General features: G+C 46.6%; 2 protein-coding genes across 7 annotated transcripts in view; one reads left to right on the top strand and one right to left on the bottom strand.

Moving 5' to 3' along the window:
- Positions 1–23,581, top strand: part of LOC126564696 (rab GDP dissociation inhibitor alpha) — a 442,469-nt gene that overhangs the window by 35,838 nt on the left and 383,050 nt on the right. The window lies entirely within an intron of this gene.
- LOC126563706 (uncharacterized) overlaps positions 1–23,581 on the bottom strand; it is a 141,116-nt gene that overhangs the window by 24,108 nt on the left and 93,427 nt on the right. Inside the window, exons 20-51 of one of the 6 annotated variants that reach the window (XM_050220347.1) lie at positions 21,787–22,005; positions 21,311–21,493; positions 20,719–21,210; positions 17,283–20,615; positions 16,749–17,075; positions 16,272–16,589; positions 15,780–16,103; positions 14,885–15,205; positions 14,460–14,774; positions 14,042–14,365; positions 13,603–13,926; positions 13,203–13,517; positions 12,759–13,079; positions 12,024–12,353; positions 11,614–11,925; positions 11,062–11,385; positions 9,893–10,849; positions 8,848–9,813; positions 7,737–8,057; positions 7,184–7,495; positions 6,764–7,096; positions 6,086–6,697; positions 5,347–5,997; positions 4,794–5,105; positions 4,374–4,706; positions 3,696–4,307; positions 2,957–3,607; positions 2,420–2,731; positions 2,000–2,332; positions 1,322–1,933; positions 583–1,233; positions 30–341 (exon numbers count right to left, since the gene is read on the bottom strand). In XM_050220347.1, coding sequence (XP_050076304.1) covers positions 30–341; positions 583–1,233; positions 1,322–1,933; positions 2,000–2,332; positions 2,420–2,731; positions 2,957–3,607; positions 3,696–4,307; positions 4,374–4,706; positions 4,794–5,105; positions 5,347–5,997; positions 6,086–6,697; positions 6,764–7,096; positions 7,184–7,495; positions 7,737–8,057; positions 8,848–9,813; positions 9,893–10,849; positions 11,062–11,385; positions 11,614–11,925; positions 12,024–12,353; positions 12,759–13,079; positions 13,203–13,517; positions 13,603–13,926; positions 14,042–14,365; positions 14,460–14,774; positions 14,885–15,205; positions 15,780–16,103; positions 16,272–16,589; positions 16,749–17,075; positions 17,283–20,615; positions 20,719–21,210; positions 21,311–21,493; positions 21,787–22,005 — 16,362 coding nt within the window. The remainder of the gene's footprint in view (positions 1–29; positions 342–582; positions 1,234–1,321; positions 1,934–1,999; positions 2,333–2,419; positions 2,732–2,956; positions 3,608–3,695; positions 4,308–4,373; positions 4,707–4,793; positions 5,106–5,346; positions 5,998–6,085; positions 6,698–6,763; positions 7,097–7,183; positions 7,496–7,736; positions 8,058–8,847; positions 9,814–9,892; positions 10,850–11,061; positions 11,386–11,613; positions 11,926–12,023; positions 12,354–12,758; positions 13,080–13,202; positions 13,518–13,602; positions 13,927–14,041; positions 14,366–14,459; positions 14,775–14,884; positions 15,206–15,779; positions 16,104–16,271; positions 16,590–16,748; positions 17,076–17,282; positions 20,616–20,718; positions 21,211–21,310; positions 21,494–21,786; positions 22,006–23,581) is intronic. The other 5 variants (XM_050220341.1, XM_050220342.1, XM_050220344.1 and 2 more) reach the window with 5 other exon arrangements.

Genomic DNA, 23,581 nt, shown 5'->3' with positions numbered 1-23,581 from the left:
GGATCGATTATGGAGAAAGGGGTGCTTACGTGGAATGGGATAGCATCTCGTGAACGGATCTCCTCTGAATCCTGATTGACATGAGCATATGGGACTGTGATTATTGACGTTGCATCTAGCATTGGTTCCACATGTTCCAGGGCACGGGTCAACACATTTCTGATTGACACATGCCTTATCCAAGGCACATTCCGAGCTGACCACACACTCTGGGCGACATCCTGGAGGAGAGCCGACATAAGTGGGTAGACACGAGCAGACTGCTTGTCCATTAACCTCTCGACATTGGCTATTGGGACCGCAGGGGCTTGGTTGGCAAGGGTTGACGTACTCTTGTACCGCTGCAGTGAAGGGGAGACACAACGTGTCGTTAAAAATAACTGATCAACAGATGCAGCGAAAGCAATGCGATGGGAAAGGGAGTTGCAAAGTCAAATGTCTTGTATGTCGCATGTTTCGTCGGGGTTGTCAAAGAAAGAGCGGGTCCACGATGATCAACGATTGTCTAACTAAGCTTGGTCGAGTGAAGCAAGATGTCAAGCACGCAAGAGGCAAAGTATTGAATGATGAAGAGTTCCTTACGTTCTCGCTGTTGGATGTTACAATATCTGAATGGATCTCCTTCGTAACCAGGGAAGCAGGTACACGAGGGTAGGTGATTTACGACCTGACAGTCAGCATTCTGACCGCAAGTGCCTGGGCAAGGATCTTGACATTTATTCCTAACACAAGCCCTGTTTGATGGGCAGTCCGAGTTGAGCACACATTCTGGACGACATCCTTCGTAGGGGTTTCCAAAGTGATCCTCAATACATGTGCACGATCCTGCACCGTTTTGTTCCCTGCATTGAGCGTTGGCTCCACATGGGTTGGGTAGGCAAGGGGTCGTTTGATCTTTGGGAGTATCTTGTTGGAAAGGCACGCACTGTGTGAAAGGATCACCAGTATATCCAACGGCACAAATGCACATTGGCGTATGGCTGACAACCCTACATTCTGCGTTGGCTCCACAGGCGCCTGGACAAGGATCTTGACACTTTTGTCGTATGCAGGCCAAGTTGTTGGAGCAATCAGAGTTGCTGATACATTCCGGACGGCAATTGGGTGGAGCACCGATCATGCCTTCTATACATGTACAAGACGGCGAATCACCTACTGCACGGCACTGTGCATTTGGTCCGCAAGGAGAAGGTTGGCAAGGGTGGCTTGGGGTCATTTGTACAGGAGGCTCGACTGAAAGTGTTCAAGAATGACAGGCGAGAGAGACCATAAGCGATCAAGTTCCAAAATAGGGCAGGATGATAGAAATAGCAAAACATACTCATTGGCTGACAGCGTACGAACGGATCGCCCGTGTATCTTTCCGGACAGCTACAAATAGGATTATGATTCACAACCGAGCATCTGGCTCCTACTCCACATGTTCCAGCACATGGATCCCTACATTTTTGGTTGGTACACGCTTGATTCTGAGGACACTCAGCGCTCACAACGCATTCCGGCCGACATGTCGGAGGGCTTCCAATGTATCCTGGGACACAGGAACACACGGCTTGTCCGTTGATTTCGCGACATTGGCTGTTAGGACCGCAAGGCGATGGACTACAGGGATTGGTAACAGTCGGGGCTTGTTGTGGTCGACACTGCACGAATGCGTTTCCTGCCATTCCATCCGGACAACGGCACATCGGAATATGATTGATCACTTCGCACAGTGCATCTTGACCGCACGTGCCCGGACAAGGATCTACACATTTGCTACGAATACAGGCCCTATCCCGAGGGCAGTCCGAGTTCAAAACACACTCAGGCCTACAGCCTCGGTACGGATCGCCTTGGTACTCTGGTAAACATGTGCAAATACCGTTCTGGCATTGTGCATTTGCCCCACAGGGCGAAGGATTGCACGGATCGTCATTGACGGGCTCGGGCGCTGTTGGATGAAGGGGACTTGTTATGGAGAGATCTGAGAGGCAGAGTAAGGCAGGGCGATTCTTACGTGGCGGTGGCATGGGTCTACAGCTTGTGAAAGGATCTCCAGTGTATCCTTCTTCACACGTACAAATGGGAGTATGGTTGATCACATTACATCTGGCATTGATGCCACACGAACCAGGGCAAGGATCTCGACACTTTTCGTTCATGCATGCTTGATTGCTCGGACATTCCGCATTTATTGTGCACTCGGGGCGACAATTTGGCGGAGACCCAATGTAGTTGATCAAGCATGAACACGAAGGAGAGCCGTTTGCATCACGGCACTGTGAGTTTGGACCGCACGGAGAGGGAACGCATGGGTTCCTTACAACGATTGGTGTATCTTGCACTGGAGCTGTTGTGGAAAAGAACAACGATACAGTAGGGTTGGAGATAAAAGAGTCTAGCCGGAAGGATCGATTATGGAGAAAGGGGTGCTTACGTGGAATGGGATAGCATCTCGTGAACGGATCTCCTGTGAATCCTGATTGACATGAGCATATGGGACTGTGATTATTGACGTTGCATCTAGCATTGGTTCCACATGTTCCAGGGCACGGGTCAACACATTTCTGATTGACACATGCCTTATCCAAGGCACATTCCGAGCTGACCACACACTCTGGGCGACATCCTGGAGGAGAGCCGACATAAGTGGGTAGACACGAGCAGACTGCTTGTCCATTAACCTCTCGACATTGGCTATTGGGACCGCAGGGGCTTGGTTGGCAAGGGTTGACGTACTCTTGTACCGCTGCAGTGAAGGGGAGACACAACGTGTCGTTAAAAATAACTGATCAACAGATGCAGCGAAAGCAATGCGATGGGAAAGGGAGTTGCAAAGTCAAATGTCTTGTCGGGATTGTCAAAGAAAGAGCGGGTCCACGATGATCAACGATCGTCTAACTAAGCTTGGTCGAGTGAAGCAAGATGTCAAGCACGCAAGAGGCAAAGTATTGAATGAAGAAGAGTTCCTTACGTTCTCGCTGTTGGATGTTACAATATCTGAATGGATCTCCTTCGTAACCAGGGAAGCAGGTACACGAGGGTAGGTGATTTACGACCTGACAGTCAGCATTCTGACCGCAAGTGCCTGGGCAAGGATCTTGACATTTATTCCTAACACAAGCCCTGTTTGATGGGCAGTCCGAGTTGAGCACACATTCTGGACGACATCCTTCGTAGGGGTTTCCAAAGTGATCCTCAATACATGTGCACGATCCTGCACCGTTTTGTTCCCTGCATTGAGCGTTGGCTCCACATGGGTTGGGTAGGCAAGGGGTCGTTTGATCTTTGGGAGTATCTTGTTGGAAAGGCACGCACTGTGTGAAAGGATCACCAGTATATCCAACGGCACAAATGCACATTGGCGTATGGCTGACAACCCTACATTCTGCGTTGGCTCCACAGGCGCCTGGACAAGGATCTTGACACTTTTGTCGTATGCAGGCCAAGTTGTTTGAGCAATCAGAGTTGCTGATACATTCCGGACGGCAATTGGGTGGAGCACCGATCATGCCTTCTATACATGTACAAGACGGCGAATCACCTACTGCACGGCACTGTGCATTTGGTCCGCAAGGAGAAGGTTGGCAAGGGTGGCTTGGGGTCATTTGTACAGGAGGCTCGACTGAAAGTGTTCAAGAATGACAGGCGAGAGAGACCATAAGCGATCAAGTTCCAAAATAGGGCAGGATGATAGAAATAGCAAAACATACTCATTGGCTGACAGCGTACGAACGGATCGCCCGTGTATCTTTCCGGACAGCTACAAATAGGATTATGATTCACAACCGAGCATCTGGCTCCTACTCCACATGTTCCAGCACATGGATCCCTACATTTTTGGTTGGTACACGCTTGATTCTGAGGACACTCAGCGCTCACAACGCATTCCGGCCGACATGTCGGAGGGCTTCCAATGTATCCTGGGACACAGGAACACACGGCTTGTCCGTTGATTTCGCGACATTGGCTGTTAGGACCGCAAGGCGATGGACTACAGGGATTGGTAACAGTCGGGGCTTGTTGTGGTCGACACTGCACGAATGCGTTTCCTGCCATTCCATCCGGACAACGGCACATCGGAATATGATTGATCACTTCGCACAGTGCATCTTGACCGCACGTGCCCGGACAAGGATCTACACATTTGCTACGAATACAGGCCCTATCCCGAGGGCAGTCCGAGTTCAAAACACACTCAGGCCTGCAGCCTCGGTACGGATCGCCTTGGTACTCTGGCAAACATGTGCAAATACCGTTCTGGCATTGTGCATTTGCCCCACAGGGCGAAGGATTGCACGGATCGTCATTGACGGGCTCGGGCGCTGTTGGATGAAGGGGACTTGTTATGGAGAGATCTGAGAGGCAGAGTAAGGCAGGGCGATTCTTACGTGGCGGTGGCATGGGTCTACAGCTTGTGAAAGGATCTCCAGTGTATCCTTCTTCACACGTACAAATGGGAGTATGGTTGATCACATTACATCTGGTATTGATGCCACACGAACCAGGGCAAGGATCTCGACACTTTTCGTTCATGCATGCTTGATTGCTCGGACATTCCGCATTTATTGTGCACTCGGGGCGACAATTTGGCGGAGACCCAATGTAGTTGATCAAGCATGAACACGAAGGAGCGCCGTTTGCATCACGGCACTGTGAGTTTGGACCGCACGGAGAGGGAACGCATGGGTTCCTTACAACGATTGGTGTATCTTGCACTGGAGCTGTTGTGGAAAAGAACAACGATACAGTAGGGTTGGAGATGGAAGAGTCTAGCCGGAAGGTTCGATTATGGAGAAAGGGGTGCTTACGTGGAATGGGATAGCATCTCGTGAACGGATCTCCTGTGAATCCTGATTGACATGAGCAAATAGGACTATGATTATTGACATTGCATCTAGCATTGGTTCCACATGTTCCAGGGCACGGGTCAACACATTTCTGATTGACACATGCCTTATCCAAGGCACATTCCGAGCTGACCACACACTCTGGGCGACATCCCGGAGGAGAGCCGACATAAGTGGGTAAGCACGAGCAGACTGCCTGTCCATTAACCTCTCGACATTGGCTGTTGGGACCGCAGGGGCTTGGTTGGCAAGGGTTGACGTACTCTTGTACCGCTGCAGTGAAGGGGAGACACAACGTGTCGTTAAAAATAACTGATCAACAGATGCAGCGAAAGCAATGCGATGGGAAAGGGAGTTGCAAAGTCAAATGTCTTGTATGTCGCATGTTTCGTCGGGGTTGTCAAAGAAAGAGCGGGTCCACGATGATCAACGATTGTCTAACTAAGCTTGGTCGAGTGAAGCAAGATGTCAAGCACGCAAGAGGCAAAGTATTGAATGAAGAAGAGTTCCTTACGTTCTCGCTGTTGGATGTTACAATATCTGAATGGATCTCCTTCGTAACCAGGGAAGCAGGTACACGAGGGTAGGTGATTTACGACCTGACAGTCAGCATTCTGACCGCAAGTGCCTGGGCAAGGATCTTGACATTTATTCCTAACACAAGCCCTGTTTGATGGGCAGTCCGAGTTGAGCACACATTCTGGACGACATCCTTCGTAGGGGTTTCCAAAGTGATCCTCAATACATGTGCACGATCCTGCACCGTTTTGTTCCCTGCATTGAGCGTTGGCTCCACATGGGTTGGGTAGGCAAGGGGTCGTTTGATCTTTGGGAGTATCTTGTTGGAAAGGCACGCACTGTGTGAAAGGATCACCAGCATATCCAACGGCACAAATGCACATTGGCGTATGGCTGACAACCCTACATTCTGCGTTGGCTCCACAGGCGCCTGGACAAGGATCTTGACACTTTTGTCGTATGCAGGCCAAGTTGTTGGAGCAATCAGAGTTGCTGATACATTCCGGACGGCAATTGGGTGGAGCACCGATCATGCCTTCTATACATGTACAAGACGGCGAATCACCTACTGCACGGCACTGTGCATTTGGTCCGCAAGGAGAAGGTTGGCAAGGGTGGCTTGGGGTCATTTGTACAGGAGGCTCGACTGAAAGTGTTCAAGAATGACAGGCGAGAGAGACCATAAGCGATCAAGTTCCAAAATAGGGCAGGATGATAGAAATAGCAAAACATACTCATTGGCTGACAGCGTACGAACGGATCGCCCGTGTATCTTTCCGGACAGCTACAAATAGGATTATGATTCACAACCGAGCATCTGGCTCCTACTCCACATGTTCCAGCACATGGATCCCTACATTTTTGGTTGGTACACGCTTGATTCTGAGGACACTCAGCGCTCACAACGCATTCCGGCCGACATGTCGGAGGGCTTCCAATGTATCCTGGGACACAGGAACACACGGCTTGTCCGTTGATTTCGCGACATTGGCTGTTAGGACCGCAAGGCGATGGACTACAGGGATTGGTAACAGTCGGGGCTTGTTGTGGTCGACACTGCACGAATGCGTTTCCTGCCATTCCATCCGGACAACGGCACATCGGAATATGATTGATCACTTCGCACAGTGCATCTTGACCGCACGTGCCCGGACAAGGATCTACACATTTGCTACGAATACAGGCCCTATCCCGAGGGCAGTCCGAGTTCAAAACACACTCAGGCCTGCAGCCTCGGTACGGATCGCCTTGGTACTCTGGCAAACATGTGCAAATACCGTTCTGGCATTGTGCATTTGCCCCACAGGGCGAAGGATTGCACGGATCGTCATTGACGGGCTCGGGCGCTGTTGGATGAAGGGGACTTGTTATGGAGAGATCTGAGAGGCAGAGTAAGGCAGGGCGATTCTTACGTGGCGGTGGCATGGGTCTACAGCTTGTGAAAGGATCTCCAGTGTATCCTTCTTCACACGTACAAATGGGAGTATGGTTGATCACATTACATCTGGTATTGATGCCACACGAACCAGGGCAAGGATCTCGACACTTTTCGTTCATGCATGCTTGATTGCTCGGACATTCCGCATTTATTGTGCACTCGGGGCGACAATTTGGCGGAGACCCAATGTAGTTGATCAAGCATGAACACGAAGGAGCGCCGTTTGCATCACGGCACTGTGAGTTTGGACCGCACGGAGAGGGAACGCATGGGTTCCTTACAACGATTGGTGTATCTTGCACTGGAGCTGTTGTGGAAAAGAACAACGATACAGTAGGGTTGGAGATGGAAGAGTCTAGCCGGAAGGTTCGATTATAGAGAAAGGGGTGCTTACGTGGAATGGGATAGCATCTCGTGAACGGATCTCCTGTGAATCCTGATTGACATGAGCAAATAGGACTATGATTATTGACATTGCATCTAGCATTGGTTCCACATGTTCCAGGGCACGGGTCAACACATTTCTGATTGACACATGCCTTATCCAAGGCACATTCCGAGCTGACCACACATTCTGGGCGACATCCCGGAGGAGAGCCGACATAAGTGGGTAAGCACGAGCAGACTGCCTGTCCATTAACCTCTCGACATTGGCTGTTGGGACCGCAGGGGCTTGGTTGGCAAGGGTTGACGTACTCTTGTACCGCTGCAGTGAAGGGGAGACACAACGTGTCGTTAAAAATAACTGATCAACAGATGCAGCGAAAGCAATGCGATGGGAAAGGGAGTTGCAAAGTCAAATGTCTTGTATGTCGCATGTTTCGTCGGGGTTGTCAAAAAAAGAGCGGGTCCACGATGATCAACGATCGTCTAACTAAGCTTGGTCGAGTGAAGCAAGATGTCAAGCACGCAAGAGGCAAAGTATTGAATGAAGAAGAGTTCCTTACGTTCTCGCTGTTGGATGTTACAATATCTGAATGGATCTCCTTCGTAACCAGGGAAGCAGGTACACGAGGGTAGGTGATTTACGACCTGACAGTCAGTATTCTGACCGCAAGTGCCTGGGCAAGGATCTTGACATTTATTCCTAACACAAGCCCTGTTTGATGGGCAGTCCGAGTTGAGCACACATTCTGGACGACATCCTTCGTAGGGGTTTCCAAAGTGATCCTCAATACATGTGCACGATCCTGCACCGTTTTGTTCCCTGCATTGAGCGTTGGCTCCACACGGGCTTGGGCTACATGGATTGATTACTGGTTCATCTTCTGCAAGTTTGTAAACCAAACAATTTTGTTTAGGTTTTTTTTGCTTTTCTACGGCTTTTAGAAGGAAGCGTTTGCACAATCCATATCCTTTTGTGTGAAGTGGTCCAGCAGTGATTATCGGTAGCAAATAATAATTTAAAGCAAGTGTTCACCTTTGCGTAGCGTTTGTGTGTGATTGAGTAATCGGAATTGTAATAATATATAGATATAAATATAAATGGAAGCAGCGTGCAGCGATAAAGTTGGAGAATTCTTTAACCTACCTGGATGAATTCTCTTCATTTAAGCTGAAGCTATTTGGAGCGAAATTATGACTCCCGGTACTACTACCATCCCAGTGCTTTTGTATAGAATTCTGCCATGTTTTCGAAAGATTTTAATGCCCGTACTTTAAAATTTGCAAACGGTGTTTTTGAATTGATTTTTGATTTTTTGTCTTTTTAGATTTTAGAATGATAAAAATTTTCGAACTATGTTTAGATTTTCTTTAGAAATCTAAATAAGAGAGAGAAGAATCACAAAATTTAGAGAAGGACATAAGGGATTTTATTACGAGGTCGCTAGCAATTATAAATTGAGATGACTGTAATCAACATACATAATTTGTATAAGACATTTTTGCGTTTGTCGTTTCAACTCTGATTTATGTAAAGATTTTGAAAGGGGCATTCATTCTATACAACAATATATATCTGAATGTATGTATGTATACATTTAAAAGCGTAACGCGTAAATAAGCAACGCAAAATGATAATACAGGATAATAGAAAAGATTTTTGACAGTACTTACCGATAATGGCTTGACATCCAGTAAATGGATCGCCAGTAAATCCAACATCGCAACTGCAACTTGGCGTATGACGCGACACAGTACACTTAGCATTAAGTCCGCAAGATCCTGGACATGGATCTGTACATTTTTGTCTGATGCAAGCTTGATGGTCTGAGCACTCTGTACTTAAAATACATTCCGGACGACAACTCGGCGGTGTTCCTATATAACCAGGTAAACACGAACATGCTTCTCGATCACCAACAACTTTACATTCGGCATTTGGACCACATGGTGATGGTGTACATAAAGCTCGGGGAGCTTCTGTTGTTGAGACAGTCACGATTTCTTTATAGCAACGAGTAAATGGATCGCCGGTAAAGCCAGGCGTGCAACTACATATTGGATTGTGGTTGATGATATTACAGTTGGCATTCTGACCACACGAACCTGGGCACGGATCTATACACTTAAAATTGACGCAAGCCCGGTTTGCCTCACAGTCGCTATTTTGTTGACATTCTGGTCTACAGTTTGGAGGACTTCCAACCATGTCAGGTTGACATTTGCAAACGGCTACACCGTTTTGTATGCGACAAATGCTATTCGGACCACATGTATATTTGTCGCATACAGGTGGGGCTGGTGTCACTGGATCTGCCATGCGAAGATTGCATTGAACGAATGGATCTCCCACCATATCTTCTGGGCATATGCACGTGGGAACGTGATTGTGGATTTCACATAAAGCTTGAGCACCGCAGACTCCTGGGCAAGGATCTACACACTTATACTGAACACAGGCTAGCTTGTCAGAACAGTCAGAATTTGAATCACACTCTCGACGGCATCCCGAAAAAACATCGTATGGATTTCCCTCGTAGCCAGCCAAACAGTAACAAGCTCCAGCATTATTGCGTTCGCGACATTCAGCGTTCGGTCCGCATGGCGAAGGTGTACAAGGCGTAAGTCGTTCAGTGGTGGCTGTAAACATGAACGGAAAATTGCATTTTAAAATGAAGGTAAATTGCTTTTCAGTGTTACATTAATTACAAGTACTTACGTGGCAATATACGACTGCATTGCTCAAGAGGATTTCCTTCGAAACCTACATCACACGTACAGACTGGTTTATGGTTGATCACTCGACAAAAGGCGTTCAAACCACATCCAGCCGCACAAGGATCAAGGCATCTTTCGTTTTGGCATGACAAATTGCTCGGACACTCGGCATCTCTAGTGCACTCTGGTCGACAATTCGGAGGCCTTCCGATGTAATTTGGTGCACATGAGCAAGCAGGTTGACTGCCCACGGTTCGGCAGTTCGCATTTGGTCCACATGGTGAGGGTACACAAGGATTCGATGGAGTAATGTCCTTCTGTTCCTCTTTCTTTGCACATTGTATGAATGGATCACCGGTAAATCCGGGAGGGCAGCTGCATATCGGATTGTGGTTAACAACCTGACAGCGTGCATCTGTACCGCATGTTCCTGGACATGGATCAACACATTTCTTATTTGCGCACGCTCTATCCTGGCTGCACTCCGAGCTGACTACACATTCTGGCCGACACATCGGTGGCGTACCGATATAGCCTGCCAGACATGAACACACCGGATGGCCGTTGATTTCTCTACACTGACTGTTTGGACCACACGGTGACGGTTGACACCCTGGAAGTTTTGGTCGCTCGGTTACTATTTCGGCCAACGTACAGGTACTAGCTGGATCGCCGGTATATCCCTCCAAACAGTAACACACTGGGCTATGGTTTTGGACGACACATTCAGCATTAAGCCCACAAACTCCTGGACATGGATCCCTGCACTTATTATTCATGCATGCCTTGGATTTTTCGCAATCGGTATTTTGTACACATTCCGGACGGCACCCTGTATACGGATCGCCGAAATATTCTGGCATGCAGGTACATGATCCAGCTCCGTTTCTTTCCTTGCATATTGCATTGGCACCGCATGGTGATGGATTGCAAGGATTGACTGGTTCCTCATCACGTGCTAGTGAGGGAAAATAAGCAATAAAGGAAGATGATGTTAATTTTAGTCTTTGATTGATAGAGTCATGAGTTTGTTTGTCAGCTGAAAAAAAGAAATGGCAACACCAGCTAGGCTTGATAAAATGTGTAATTATCAAGCAAACATATGAGTTTCTTTAGTAATTTATCAGTATGACAACATTTGCGAGATATTTTTACAAATAGTATGCTTACTAGTGATTATTTCTGTACAAACAGAGAAGGGATCTCCGGTAAATCCAGCTTCACACTCGCAGATCGGATTGTGCTTCACTACTGTACAACGTGCGTTAATACCACAAGAACCCACACATGGATTAGTACAACGTTCATTTACACATGCTAACGTAGCAGCACATTCGGCATTGAGCATGCACTCTGGACGGCAGTTTGGCGCTCGGCCGATGTAGTTCGGCAAACAAGAACATGCAGGTGTCGACCCGATGGCTCGGCAGACAGAGTTTGGCCCACAAGGTGATGGAACGCATGGATCTACTGGATCTTGCACAACTGGAGCTTCTATGATGTGTTTATAGCGGATTCCAAGATACAGTACAGATGGGTAGTTAAGTTAGATAGCAAGAAAGCAAAAAAGCCGGAAAAAGAGAAAGCAGAGAGCAAGAAAGCATAGGAAAATAAGAAAATGTGTAGGAAGGAAAAAGAACAAAAACATTGTTTGAAGCACTTCTTTTCTTTAAATTCGTTTGAGAATGCTAACATTCTGTAAATATGGAACATTGTGCTTACTTTCAACTGGGACGCAACGCACGAACGGATCTCCAGTGAAACCAAGTGAGCAGCTACAAATCGGATTATGATTCACGACTTGACAACGTGCATTCTGACCGCAAGTACCTGGGCAAGGATCGTTGCACTTTTGCCCAATACAAGCTTTATCAAGAGAACACTCGGAGCTGACAATACACTCTGGTCGGCAGTTCGGTGGCGTACCGATGAAAGTTGGTTGGCACGTGCATACGGCGTGGCCGTTAGACTCGCGACAGATGCTGTTTGGCCCGCAAGGCGACGGTGAGCAGGGATTAATCGGTTCATTTTGTTCTAAAATGTTTAGAAGCCGGACAAAAGAGATTTTAAGAAATACAGTTTGGAAAATGCAACTCGAAAATTTGCATGTGTAAAGGGAAAAACTGTCTTACTGGGTTGCTCTGGAAGACGACACTGTGTAAAAGGATCACCCGTAAAGCCTGCTCGGCAAGCACAGCTTGGAGAGTGATTGACAACGTAGCATTCCGCGTCTATACCACAAACACCAGGGCAAGGGTCGGCACATTTATTGTTTACGCAGGCTCTCACCCGAGGACAATCACTATTGGTAACACACTCCGGTCGACAACCGCTGTACGGATCACCAAAATAATCCGACAGACATGTGCATGATCCAGCGCCATTTCGTTCCTTACACACTGCATTAGATCCACAAGGCGAAGGGTTGCATGGATTTCGAGGTTCTTCACGAACAGGTGTTACTACAAGAAGAGAGGTTTTGTACACATAGTTGTTAGCCCTATACCTTATATATATATATACATATGACGTGTTACTACTCTGCAATACATCGCACGGACATAAAAAGATTTATGCTGTAGAACTACTGTTTACAAACGCATACTGTACATCAGGTGGCATTTACGACAACTGATGGTGAACTTGTCTTGTTTAGCTCGATCAGTGTCGTAAACGCCACGAATAAATAATATTATTATATACACACATGCAAACAAATTATACATATCTACAGATAGAGTGAGAATGGTGGAAGCGTAATCCAGCTACTTTGTCATATCAAGGGATGGATTAAGCTTTCACAATACTTCACTTAAAGTGCGTAAAGAAGAGTAGTAGGATAGTAGGAAAGTGAAAAGAAATCTTACAAGGAATAACTGTACACCCAGAGAAAGGATCTCCCGTATATCCAGTTTGGCAGGAACAGGTTGGAGAGTGTTCGATCACGCGACAGACAGCATTGGGGCCGCACGATCCCGGACACGGATCGGCACATTTTTCATTTACACAGGCAAGATTACCAGAACATTCTGCATTGATCGTACACTCAGGCCTACAATTTGGTGCCCTACCAATATAGTTGGGAAGGCAGGAACAGGCCGGAACGTTTCCGACCGCCCTGCATTGCGAATTCGGTCCACAAGGCGATGGAAGGCAGGGATTCGTTGGTTCTGCTTGAACCACTTGTTCTAGAAAGAGGACAACGGGAGACGAGCAAGACGAAGGACGATTATTGATCGTAACGATTTAAGAACCCGCGTTGGTACCGTAGACGGCAACAACAAGTAACTAGCAGAAGCGGTTCGGCTTACTTTCTTCCGGCACGCATCGCTCGAATGGGTCGCCTGTGAAACCGGAGGGACAGCTACAGATGGGGTTATGATTAACCACCGTACAGCGAGCATTAAAACCACATGTTCCAGGGCATGGATCCAGGCACGATTGTTTGATACAAGCCTTATCCAGAGCGCATTCAGAGCTAACTGTACACTCTGGACGACAAGCAGGTGGAGTGCCAATGTAATTGGCCTGACACGAACAGACGGCGTGATTATTAACATTGCGACACTGACTATATGGACCGCAGGGCGAAGGCCGACAGGGATCGGCAGGAGTATATTCTATTTCTACATAGCCGAGAAGAGAATGAAATGATACCTCCATTAACAACCGTGATGTTCTACTTAAAAAAAACGGGTTCAATACACCTACGTTTCGGTATCTCGCGACACGCTTGTGATGGATTGCCAGTGTACCCCGGCAGACAAGAGCAGGAAGGTGAATGATTCATGACAAAACACTCCGCATTCAGACCACACATTCCTGGACACGGGTCGACGCATTTGTTGTTCAAGCAGGCTCGTGTGTTTGCGCAATCCGAGCTGAGCATACATTCTGGTCGGCATTCATGATAAGGATCACCAAAGTAATCCTGCACACACGTGCAGGAACCGGCATTGTTGCGTACATTACACTCGGCATTAATGCCGCACGGAGATGGATTACATGGGTCTACAATTTCGGGTTCACGGTGTACTAGAGTTGAGTAAATGAAGTCATCCATATTAAACAGATAAAGGAAAAAAAGAGATTTAGTCTCACAACTGACAGTTTCGATCGGTAAGTACAGTTTTGTTGGACAAGGTCTTACTTATAATAGGGGCACACGAAGTGTATGGATCACCTTCGTATCCTTCAATACAACGACAGTTAGGTTGATGGTTTTGCACGGTGCAGAGCGCATTTGAACCACACGATCCGGGGCAAGGATCGTTACACCGTTCGTTAATGCATGCCTTCATCGGTGTACACTGCGAGTTCGCAGTGCACTCAGGACGACAATTCGGTGCCCGTCCGATATAATTTGGAAGGCAAGAGCAAGCAGCAGTATGACCAACTGCTCTACATTGAGAATTAGGTCCACATGGAGACGGAACGCACGGTTCCGGAGGTGTTTCCTGAACGACTGGACGACCTATGCGTCGAAAAAACAGCCACCGAAAGAAGGGAATGAATTATTTAGCTATCCTGTTAGCAACACGCAACTATGCTCTTATGTTAATTCTTACGTTCTTCTGGCACGCATCGCACAAAAGGATCTCCTGTAAAGCCAGCCTTGCAACTGCAGATCGGATTGTGGTTTACCACCTGACATCGTGCATTAAGACCACACGTTCCTGGACAAGGATCCGTACACTTAGTTTTAACACATGATTTGTCCAATGGACACTCTGAGCTGACCATACACTCTGGTCGACAGTTTGGCGGAGAACCGATATAGTTCTGTTGGCAAGTGCACACAGCATGGTTGTTCAACACGCGGCAAATGCTGTTTGGGCCACATGGCGATGGTTGACATGGTTGAACTACCGGCTGATCTCGAACTAAGTGAAGCATTCGAGCAATGGAACAAATTAGGAAAAGTTAATAACAATAATACCTTAGCTGTGGCCAAAAACTAACAAAGGAATTGTTTTTTTGAAAAATCGCTTACTTTCAGGTTGGGGTTTGCATTCGGTGAACGGGTTCCCTATGAATCCTGCTAAGCAAACGCAATTCGGGGAATGATTTACTACGTGACATTGAGCATTTACACCGCACGTTCCAGGGCAAGGATCTTGACATTTGTTATTGATGCAGGCTCGCGTTCTAGGACAATCACTGTTCATAACACACTCCGGGCGACATCCAACGTACGGATCCCCGAAGTATTCCGGTGCACACGTGCATGATCCTGCACCATTACGCTCTTTGCAAATAGCATTCGTTCCACACGGGCTGGGATTGCACGGCATAGGCGTTTCTTCGTGAACGACTGAAAAGTGAATTCATTTTGTGAAATAATTTGTTAAGAAGAAGTCATTTACCAAACCATTATAGTACTAAAGCAAACATATCTAACCGATTCACGTAATCACATGATTTGAGGAAGCAGGTATTTGGAATTCTCTCAGTGCTGCATCGAGCATCAAGTATGATGCTCTCAGTTAATGCATCAGCTTTAGCAAAAATATTAATTGTTCAGCTTTTTTCAAAAATTCGCAAAATGCTTCTGGGTGATTGCTTCCCATCCATAAGAATCAACCATAAGAGTAGCATTAAGTTAGAAAAATTGTTAACTGGTGTTTGTGTTGCAGACATTACGATTTGTTGTAGCTCAACCTTAGTAGCTTAATTTGTGTACTGCTGCTGTGTGCATTTTGTGCGTAATGTGACTTGTGTACCCATGTAATAAGCGCGTTTTAAAATGACAATTTTAAGCATAACCAATGTTCTGAGAGAATGTTTAAAGGCAGAAACTGTTACAGCCGTATATATGACTATTGTTATTTCAAAACCCAATTAAGCTGATTTAATGCTTTTTCTTGTTGTTTCTATTGATGGCTTACTCGGAATGATGCTGCATCCAGCGAAAGGATCTCCGCTGTAGCCTTGCGCACAGCTACATAAGGGTTTGTGTGCTACAACCACGCATTCGCTATTTACTCCACAAGATCCATCGCAAGGATTTCGGCATTTTTCATTTATGCATGCCAAATTCATGGCACACTCAGAGTCCACGGTACATTCGGGCCTGCAGTTAGGTGGACGGCCCACGTAGTTGGGCAAACATGAACAAACAGCCCGATTGTTGTGCACTTTGCACAATGAATTTACTCCACACGGCGATGGCTGGCATGGATTCCTGTACTCTTCCTCTAACACAGGTTGTGCTTTAATAGTAGTGAGCACAACGGAAAGGAAGAAAGTGGGAAAATGAATATGAACAACATGTACTCATTTTGAAACAGAGCGGAAGAAATCAGCATTTGCACTAAGCGAAAAGCAACGGAGTTTAATGCTAGGCAAGTAGCTTGCATTGGCCATAACAAATATCTTACTTGGCTCTGGTGAGCACTGCACAAACGGATCACCAGCGAAACCAGCATTGCAGCTGCAAATCGGATTGTGATTCACCACACGACATCGTGCATTCATACCGCACGTACCCGGGCAAGGGTCAATGCACCGTTGGTTGAGACATGTTCTATCGCGCGGGCACTCTGCATTGATAAGACATTCTGGGCGACAGTTGGGCGGAACACCGGAACAACTGATTTGACACGAGCAAACCGGATGACCGTCTAGCACCCTGCATATGCTATACGGACCGCATGGAGACGGCGAACAGGGATCAATGGGGCGACGGGCGGGAATGTCTAATACAACAGGTGAAAGGTGTAAAACCATACCAACACGTGCAATAGATGAAAGAAAAGAATAGAAGATGGAATTTGTGTGTAGAAAACACGTTAGTGAAGGTGATACCTTTTACCAGAAGAAATGGGAAAGTTTTTTTTTTTTTGAATATATCTTACTTTCTACCACAATAGGACGGCAAGCCTGTGATGGATTGCCTGTATAACCTGGACTACAGCTACAGTACGGCGAGTGGTTATGTACACGACATTCACTGTTAGGACCGCATGTACCAAGGCATGGATCAATGCAGCGCATGTTAACGCATGCCTTGGACGACGGACACTCTGAACTCTGAACACATTCCGGTCGGCAGTTGACGTATGGATCACCAAAATAATTGGGCATGCATGCACAGGAACCAGCACCGTTACGTTCTTTGCAGATCGCATTTGATCCACAAGGTGACGGATTGCATGGTTCAATGATTTCGTCACGTTTAATGGCTACAAAAATGTGTTTGAAGTATGTCATTAATTATGAAAAAATTGTATTAATTTCTATAATAAATTTGTTAGCAAACAACGGTTCAGTTTACTGACGCTGGCCAGCATACAGGTCAAATAATGTTGAAGAGCTAATGGTAAACATCATCGCCGAGGTAAAAATAATGTTACTACAGTTAATTAGAATCATAAAAAAGTACGACATACCGACTGGATTGCAACCACTGTATGGATCCCCTTCAAACCCATTTGCACAGTAACATTCTGGCCGATGGTTGCGGGCAATACACTCTGCGTTGTAGCCGCATGATCCCACGCATGGATCACGGCATTTCTGATTGAAGCATGCACGGTTTGACGGACAATCCTGATCGGTTTCGCACTCCGGTCTACAGTTAGGCGGTGTACCTAGCATACCGGCAGCACATGTACACACTGCACGGTTATCGATTTCCCTACATTCCGAGTACGCACCACAGGGACTTGGCTGGCAAGGATGCACTGGTTCTGCTGGTTTAGGGTAGCACTGTTCGAATGGATTACCAATCATGTCGCGCTGACAACTGCAAAACGGTTTATGGTTGATAACTTGGCACTGTGCATTGATTCCACACAGTCCAGGACAAGGATCTGCGCATTTTAAGTTGATGCAACTTCGATCGTGCGGACATTCCTCATTGCTAGAGCATTCCGGTCGGCATGCCGGTGGTGTTCCTCGGTATCCTTCCGCGCAGGAGCATGTTGGTCGACCACCTACCACGCGACACACGCTGTTCGATGGACAAGAAGCACATGGATCTTTTGGAGCAACTGGCGGTGGAATATCCTTACGACAACCGCGGAACGGATCGCCTACATATCCACGGCTACACTCACACACTGGTATATGATTGGCGACGGTACAATCTGCGTTTGTTCCGCAAACACCTGGACATGGATCACGGCAATGTTGATTAACACATGCGGCATGGCTTGGACAGTCGGAGTTGAGAACACACTCCGGTCTGCAGCCCGTATTGTACGGATCTCCCAGATATGGTGTTATGCATGTACACTTCGCGGCACCGTTATGCTCACTGCATATTGCATTCTCTGCACACGGATTGGGATAGCAAACGTCTTTGGGCGTATCCTTTGGAACAGCAGAACAGCCAATGAAGGCATCACCCTCAAAACCCGCACGGCAGCTGCAGAAAGCCGAGTGAGCCACGATGTGGCAGTCAGCATTCGCACCGCAAGCGTTTGCACACGGATTTTGACACTTTTCATTAATGCACGCTTTATCCTGAGGACATTCCGAGCTTAGCACGCACTCTGGACGGCAAGCGGGTGGAGAACCAATGAAATTTGGTTGGCATGAACACACCGGGCGTCGGCTGCGCACTTGACACAATGAGTTTGGTCCGCATGGCGAAGGGTCGCAAGGGTTCTTTTGCTCTACCGGTGGTTCATTTTGTCGCGATTCACAAATCACAAATGGATCACCTTGCTGATTGGCACCGCAACTGCATATCGGATTATGATTCAGTACTTCACAGCGAGCACCGACGCCACAAGTACCTGGGCATGGATCGGCGCATTTTAGATTGATGCATGCCTTATTCTGCGGACATTCTGCATTGATCATACATTCAGCCTGACAAGCAGGCGGCACTCCACGATACCCAGGCAGACATGAGCAGATGGCATAACCATCAGGCGTAGTGCGACATTTGCTGTTTGGTCCACATGGATTCGGGTCGCAAGGCGTGTTGTCTGGTGGCAGATATGTCCGTTCTGTGCAAGCAACCAGGGCATCACCGGTGTGCGTTGGCGGACAGTAGCATATTGGTAGATGATTTACAACCTTACATTGCGCGTTCACGCCGCATGCATCAACGCATGGATCGACGCAGCGTGAATTAACGCATGCCTTACTGATTGGGCAGTCAGTGTTTACCACGCATTCTGGTCGACAACCTACCAATGGGTCTCCGTAGTAATTTTTCTTACACACGCATGCTAAAACTCCATTCTGCTGCTTGCACTGCGTATTTGCACCGCATCGTATACTATCGCAGGTTTCTCGTGGACTTTCTTGTGGTTTACATTGTTCGTAAGGGTTACCGTACATGTTTGGTGGACAATAGCAAACAGGTCGATGGCGTTCTACGGTGCATAGAGCGTTGTATCCACAGGATCCTGGACAGGGATCTTGACATTGTGACTGCAAGCAGGCCATGTTGAATGGACAATCCGTGTTCAATACACACTGTGGACGACAACGAGGATTGTGAACTGCGTCTGGTGCTACGCACGGATCGCAAAGTGCTACATCGTTACCATAGATGGAACAAATTTCACCAGGACCGCACGGATCCGACAAGCATGGTTGTCTGGTCATGTTTCTGTCCTCCGGTATCGGAACGCATTGCACGAATGCGTCGCCCGTATAACCTGAAGGACACTTGCACATTGGTGTGTGATAATTCACAGTGCACTCTGCATTCACACCGCACACCGTTCCCAATGCACAGGGCGAAACGCACTTATGATTGATGCAAGATTTGTCGGGTGTACAATCAGAATTAATATCGCATTCAGGTTTGCAGCCTTTCCTAGGATCACCATGGTAATTTGTTAGACACTTACAAACTGGGCGTTTGTTTCTCAATGTACAACGAGCATTTGCACCACACGGACTAGGGTTACAAGCGTCTCGGGGCCGTTCATCTAAGCTGTAGCATTGAACAGCAGGATTGCCTGTCAAACCAGCATCGCAGAAACATACTGGATGATGTTTCTCTACACGACAATGAGCTCCTGTACCACAGGATCCTGGACAGGGGTCAGAACAGCGCAGTCCGATACAAGCCTTGTCTGCCGTACATTGGTCATCGCTGAAGCATTCAAATGCATGACAGCCAGTTGTCGTTGGATCTCCACTCAATCCTGGTGGGCATCGGCATCCCGGAGCACCATCTACTAACAACACACACTCCGCTCCAGGACCGCATGGGTTTGGTTCGCAAACTGATCTTGGTTGCTCAACGCATCCTCCATAAGGGTCTCCAATAAAGTTCGGCTTGCAGTAACACTGCTCCCTGCCTTCTGCGACATAACAATCAGCATTCGCACCACATGGTCCCGGTTGGCACAGTTCCGGTGTCATAACTGGCTCGAGGCAGCTGCGATACGGGTTACCGATCATCGAATCCGGACAGTAGCATACTGGATTGCGTGTAGCGTCGCATACAGCTCCAAAACCGCAGGGGTTTGGATCGCACGGACTAGAAGGTTCCACACAGCCGCGAATCGTGTTAGGACTTTCGATGTATCCGGGAACACAAGTACATTTAGCATAACCGTTACCCAGAATTGTGCACTGCGTGTTTGGCCCACAAGGTGACGGAACGCATGGATTCTGAGGCAGTGTACATGGCGTATTTGGTGGATTTCCTTCAAACTCCGGCAAACAGAAACACGTGGCTTTGCCGTTAATTTTCCGACATCCGGAATTGGGACCACACGGATTGGGAGTGCACTCGTCGCCTTCAGGAACTGATACAAGAAAAAAGAAAAGAATTATTTTGCAAAAGTTTATTCAATGAAAGTATATGTTATACGCGATGCAGTTTTATCGATATGCTGGCAATATACTTACTGCAGTTTTTGAAAGGATTTCCTGTCAATCCACGCGGGCAGAAGCAAACAGGACTGCCATTGTCCACTTCACACATTGCATTGATTCCACATGGATTAGGATCGCACGGGTTGCTTGGTGGATTACATCCTATCCGTGCATTGCCACCGTACCCCGGTGGGCAACGGCAAACGGCTTTATGCTTTTTCACATCGCACATAGCATTTGGTCCACATTGACACGGTGATGAACATCGACCATTAATGCACGCCTCGTTATCGTTGCACTGCCGATCAGAGAGGCATCCTTGAGGTTGTGTACATTCGATGTAAGCATTACCAGCGTACCCTGCTCGGCAGCGGCAATCGATTCCATGATTAACTGGGTAACAATCTGCATTCTCACCACAAGAATCGCTTTGGCATGGATTGATACAGATACGATTCAATCGATCACAAAGCTTATCTGGCGGACAATCTTCATTATATTGGCAAACCGAACCAACAGTTGTTACTGAAATGTTAACTTTTAATGAGTATTGTATGTTCAATGTAAGAATATGTGGTCAGTTTTTATATGTCGACCGTCATTTTTTATGGATGTTATATCCTACCTGGAATGCATTGCACAAAACCGTTCCCATGATATCCGTCAATGCAACTGCAGTCAGTACCGTGATTGGTATTAATGCAAACTGCATTTGTCGTACAAGGATTCTTTACATCACACGGTCTATGGCACACGTTTCCAACACAGGCTTCCGTAAGTGAACATTCATCATTTGTGGTGCATTGTACTGAATGGTGCAAAAATATGGAAAGAAAGTGGTTTCGTACATGTGATAATTGTGCAAATATGTACATAAAATACAAGATAAAATACAATACAATTGCTTTGACTTTTACAGAGCTTATTTTGTGACATGATGATCGAGATTTTGGTGTTGATGAAAATTGAAATTGCATTAAAGTGATGTTGAATTGGCATGATGAAGCGTTAACGTTAATTTAGGATTTTATGCAAATATCATCGATCGAGCTAGCAGTACAAATCGTAATTAAAAGGCGATAGTAAATTATTGTTTCTTACTTGGCTCCAGCACTGTGCACTCGATGGTTGGGTTACCCTCATGTCCTGGTGGACATGTGCAAATAGGACGATGCATTTTAGCCTGGCATGTTGCTGTTTCCGCACAAACGCCATCAAATAAGCATGGATTTTCGCACAAGCCCATGTAACACGCTTCGTTATCCAGACAGTCGTTATCAGATTGGCAAGGCTCAGGTATTTTTGGCGACCCTGGAGGCTCTGTATTAGTTGTCAATAGTTAAGGGAATATGAATTAGTTTATTGCTTTCGTTAGAGTAAGCATTAAAGTAAGCAGAAATTTTAAAATAATAGAACTCGAAAACAGAGTGAGAAATATTAAAAACAGAGAGTAAGAGGTAGAAAACAAACAACAGAAGTTAAGAAAAAATATTTACATAGAACAAAATAGGTAAAGGAATATTGGTCAGATTGTAAGGCAGCTATAATACCTCTTGCACAAGGAGTGTTAAGGGGAAGGTTGGTTGAGTTACAAAGTACGAAACATTGTGATTTCACACAAATTTCATTTTCAGTGCACTCATTTGTGGATTTGCAGGCTTTGGTGGCTGGAAGCATACTTGTATTGTGTAGTATTTCACTTGGATTTGTTGCTGTGGTTATTGATCCTTCAGTTGAACCATAACTTTCATTATTGCCAGAAACAATTGTAGTACTCATTGTCAGATTGAAAGACAAAAACGTCACACTTGTAAAATTTGTTCGTGGTGTAGTCAGTAAGTCATGTCCTTTCATTGCTTTATGAGTTGAGAGTTCGTCAGGATAAAGTGCAGTATCAAAGCTTGCTGCTTCAGTAGTTTGATAACCACGGGTGGTTGACTGGTCCGTCGTATCAGTTGTAATGTACGATCGTGTAGTTTCTGTGTCCTTCAGAGTTGTACGCTCGTCAGGATAAAGTGTTGTTGTATCAAAGCTAGCTGCTCCAGTAGTTTGATAACCACGAATGGTTGACTGGTCCGTCGTATCAGTTGTAGTGTACGATCGTGTAGCTTCTGGCTCCTTCAGAGTTGTACGCTCGTCAGGATAAAGTGTTGTTGTATCAAAGCTAGTTGCTCCAGTAGTTTGATAACCACGGGTGGCTGACTGGTCCGTCGTATCAGTTGTAGTGTACGATCGTGTAGTTACTGTGTCCTTCAGAGTTGTACGCTCGTCAGGATAAAGTGTTGTTGTATCAAAGCTAGTTGCTCCAGTAGTTTGATAACCACGGGTGGCTGACTGGTCCGTCGTATCAGTTGTAATGTACGATCGTGTAGTTTCTGTGTCCTTCAGAGTTGTACGCTCGTCAGGATAAAGTGTTGTTGTATCAAAGCTAGCTGCTCCAGTAGTTTGATAACCACGAGTGGTTGACTGGTCCGTCGTATCAGTTGTAGTGTACGATCGTGTGGTTTCTGTGTCCTTCAGAGTTGTACGCTCGTCAGGATAAAGTGTTGTTGTATCAAAGCTAGCTGCTCCAGTAGTTTGATAACCATGGGTTATTGACTGGTCCGTCGTATCAGTTGTAGTGTACGATCGTGTAGTTTCTCTGTCTTTCAGAGTTGTACGCTCGTTAGGATAAAGTGTTGTTGTATCAAAGCTAGCTGCTCCAGTAGTTTGATAACCACGAGTGGTTGACTGGTCCGTCGTATCAGTTGTAGTGTACGATCGTGTAGCTTCTGGCTCCTTCAGAGTTGTACGCTCGTCAGGATAAAGTGTTGTTGTATCAAAGCTAGTTGCTCCAGTAGTTTGATAACCACGGGTGGCTGACTGGTCCGTCGTATCAGTTGTAGTGTACGATCGT

Source organism: Anopheles maculipalpis, chromosome 3RL, assembly GCF_943734695.1.
Source record: "Anopheles maculipalpis chromosome 3RL, idAnoMacuDA_375_x, whole genome shotgun sequence".
Taxonomy (NCBI): Eukaryota; Metazoa; Arthropoda; class Insecta; order Diptera; family Culicidae; genus Anopheles; species Anopheles maculipalpis.
The sequence above is the reverse complement of the archived record's forward strand: the minus strand, read 5'-3'. Positions and strand labels throughout refer to the sequence as shown.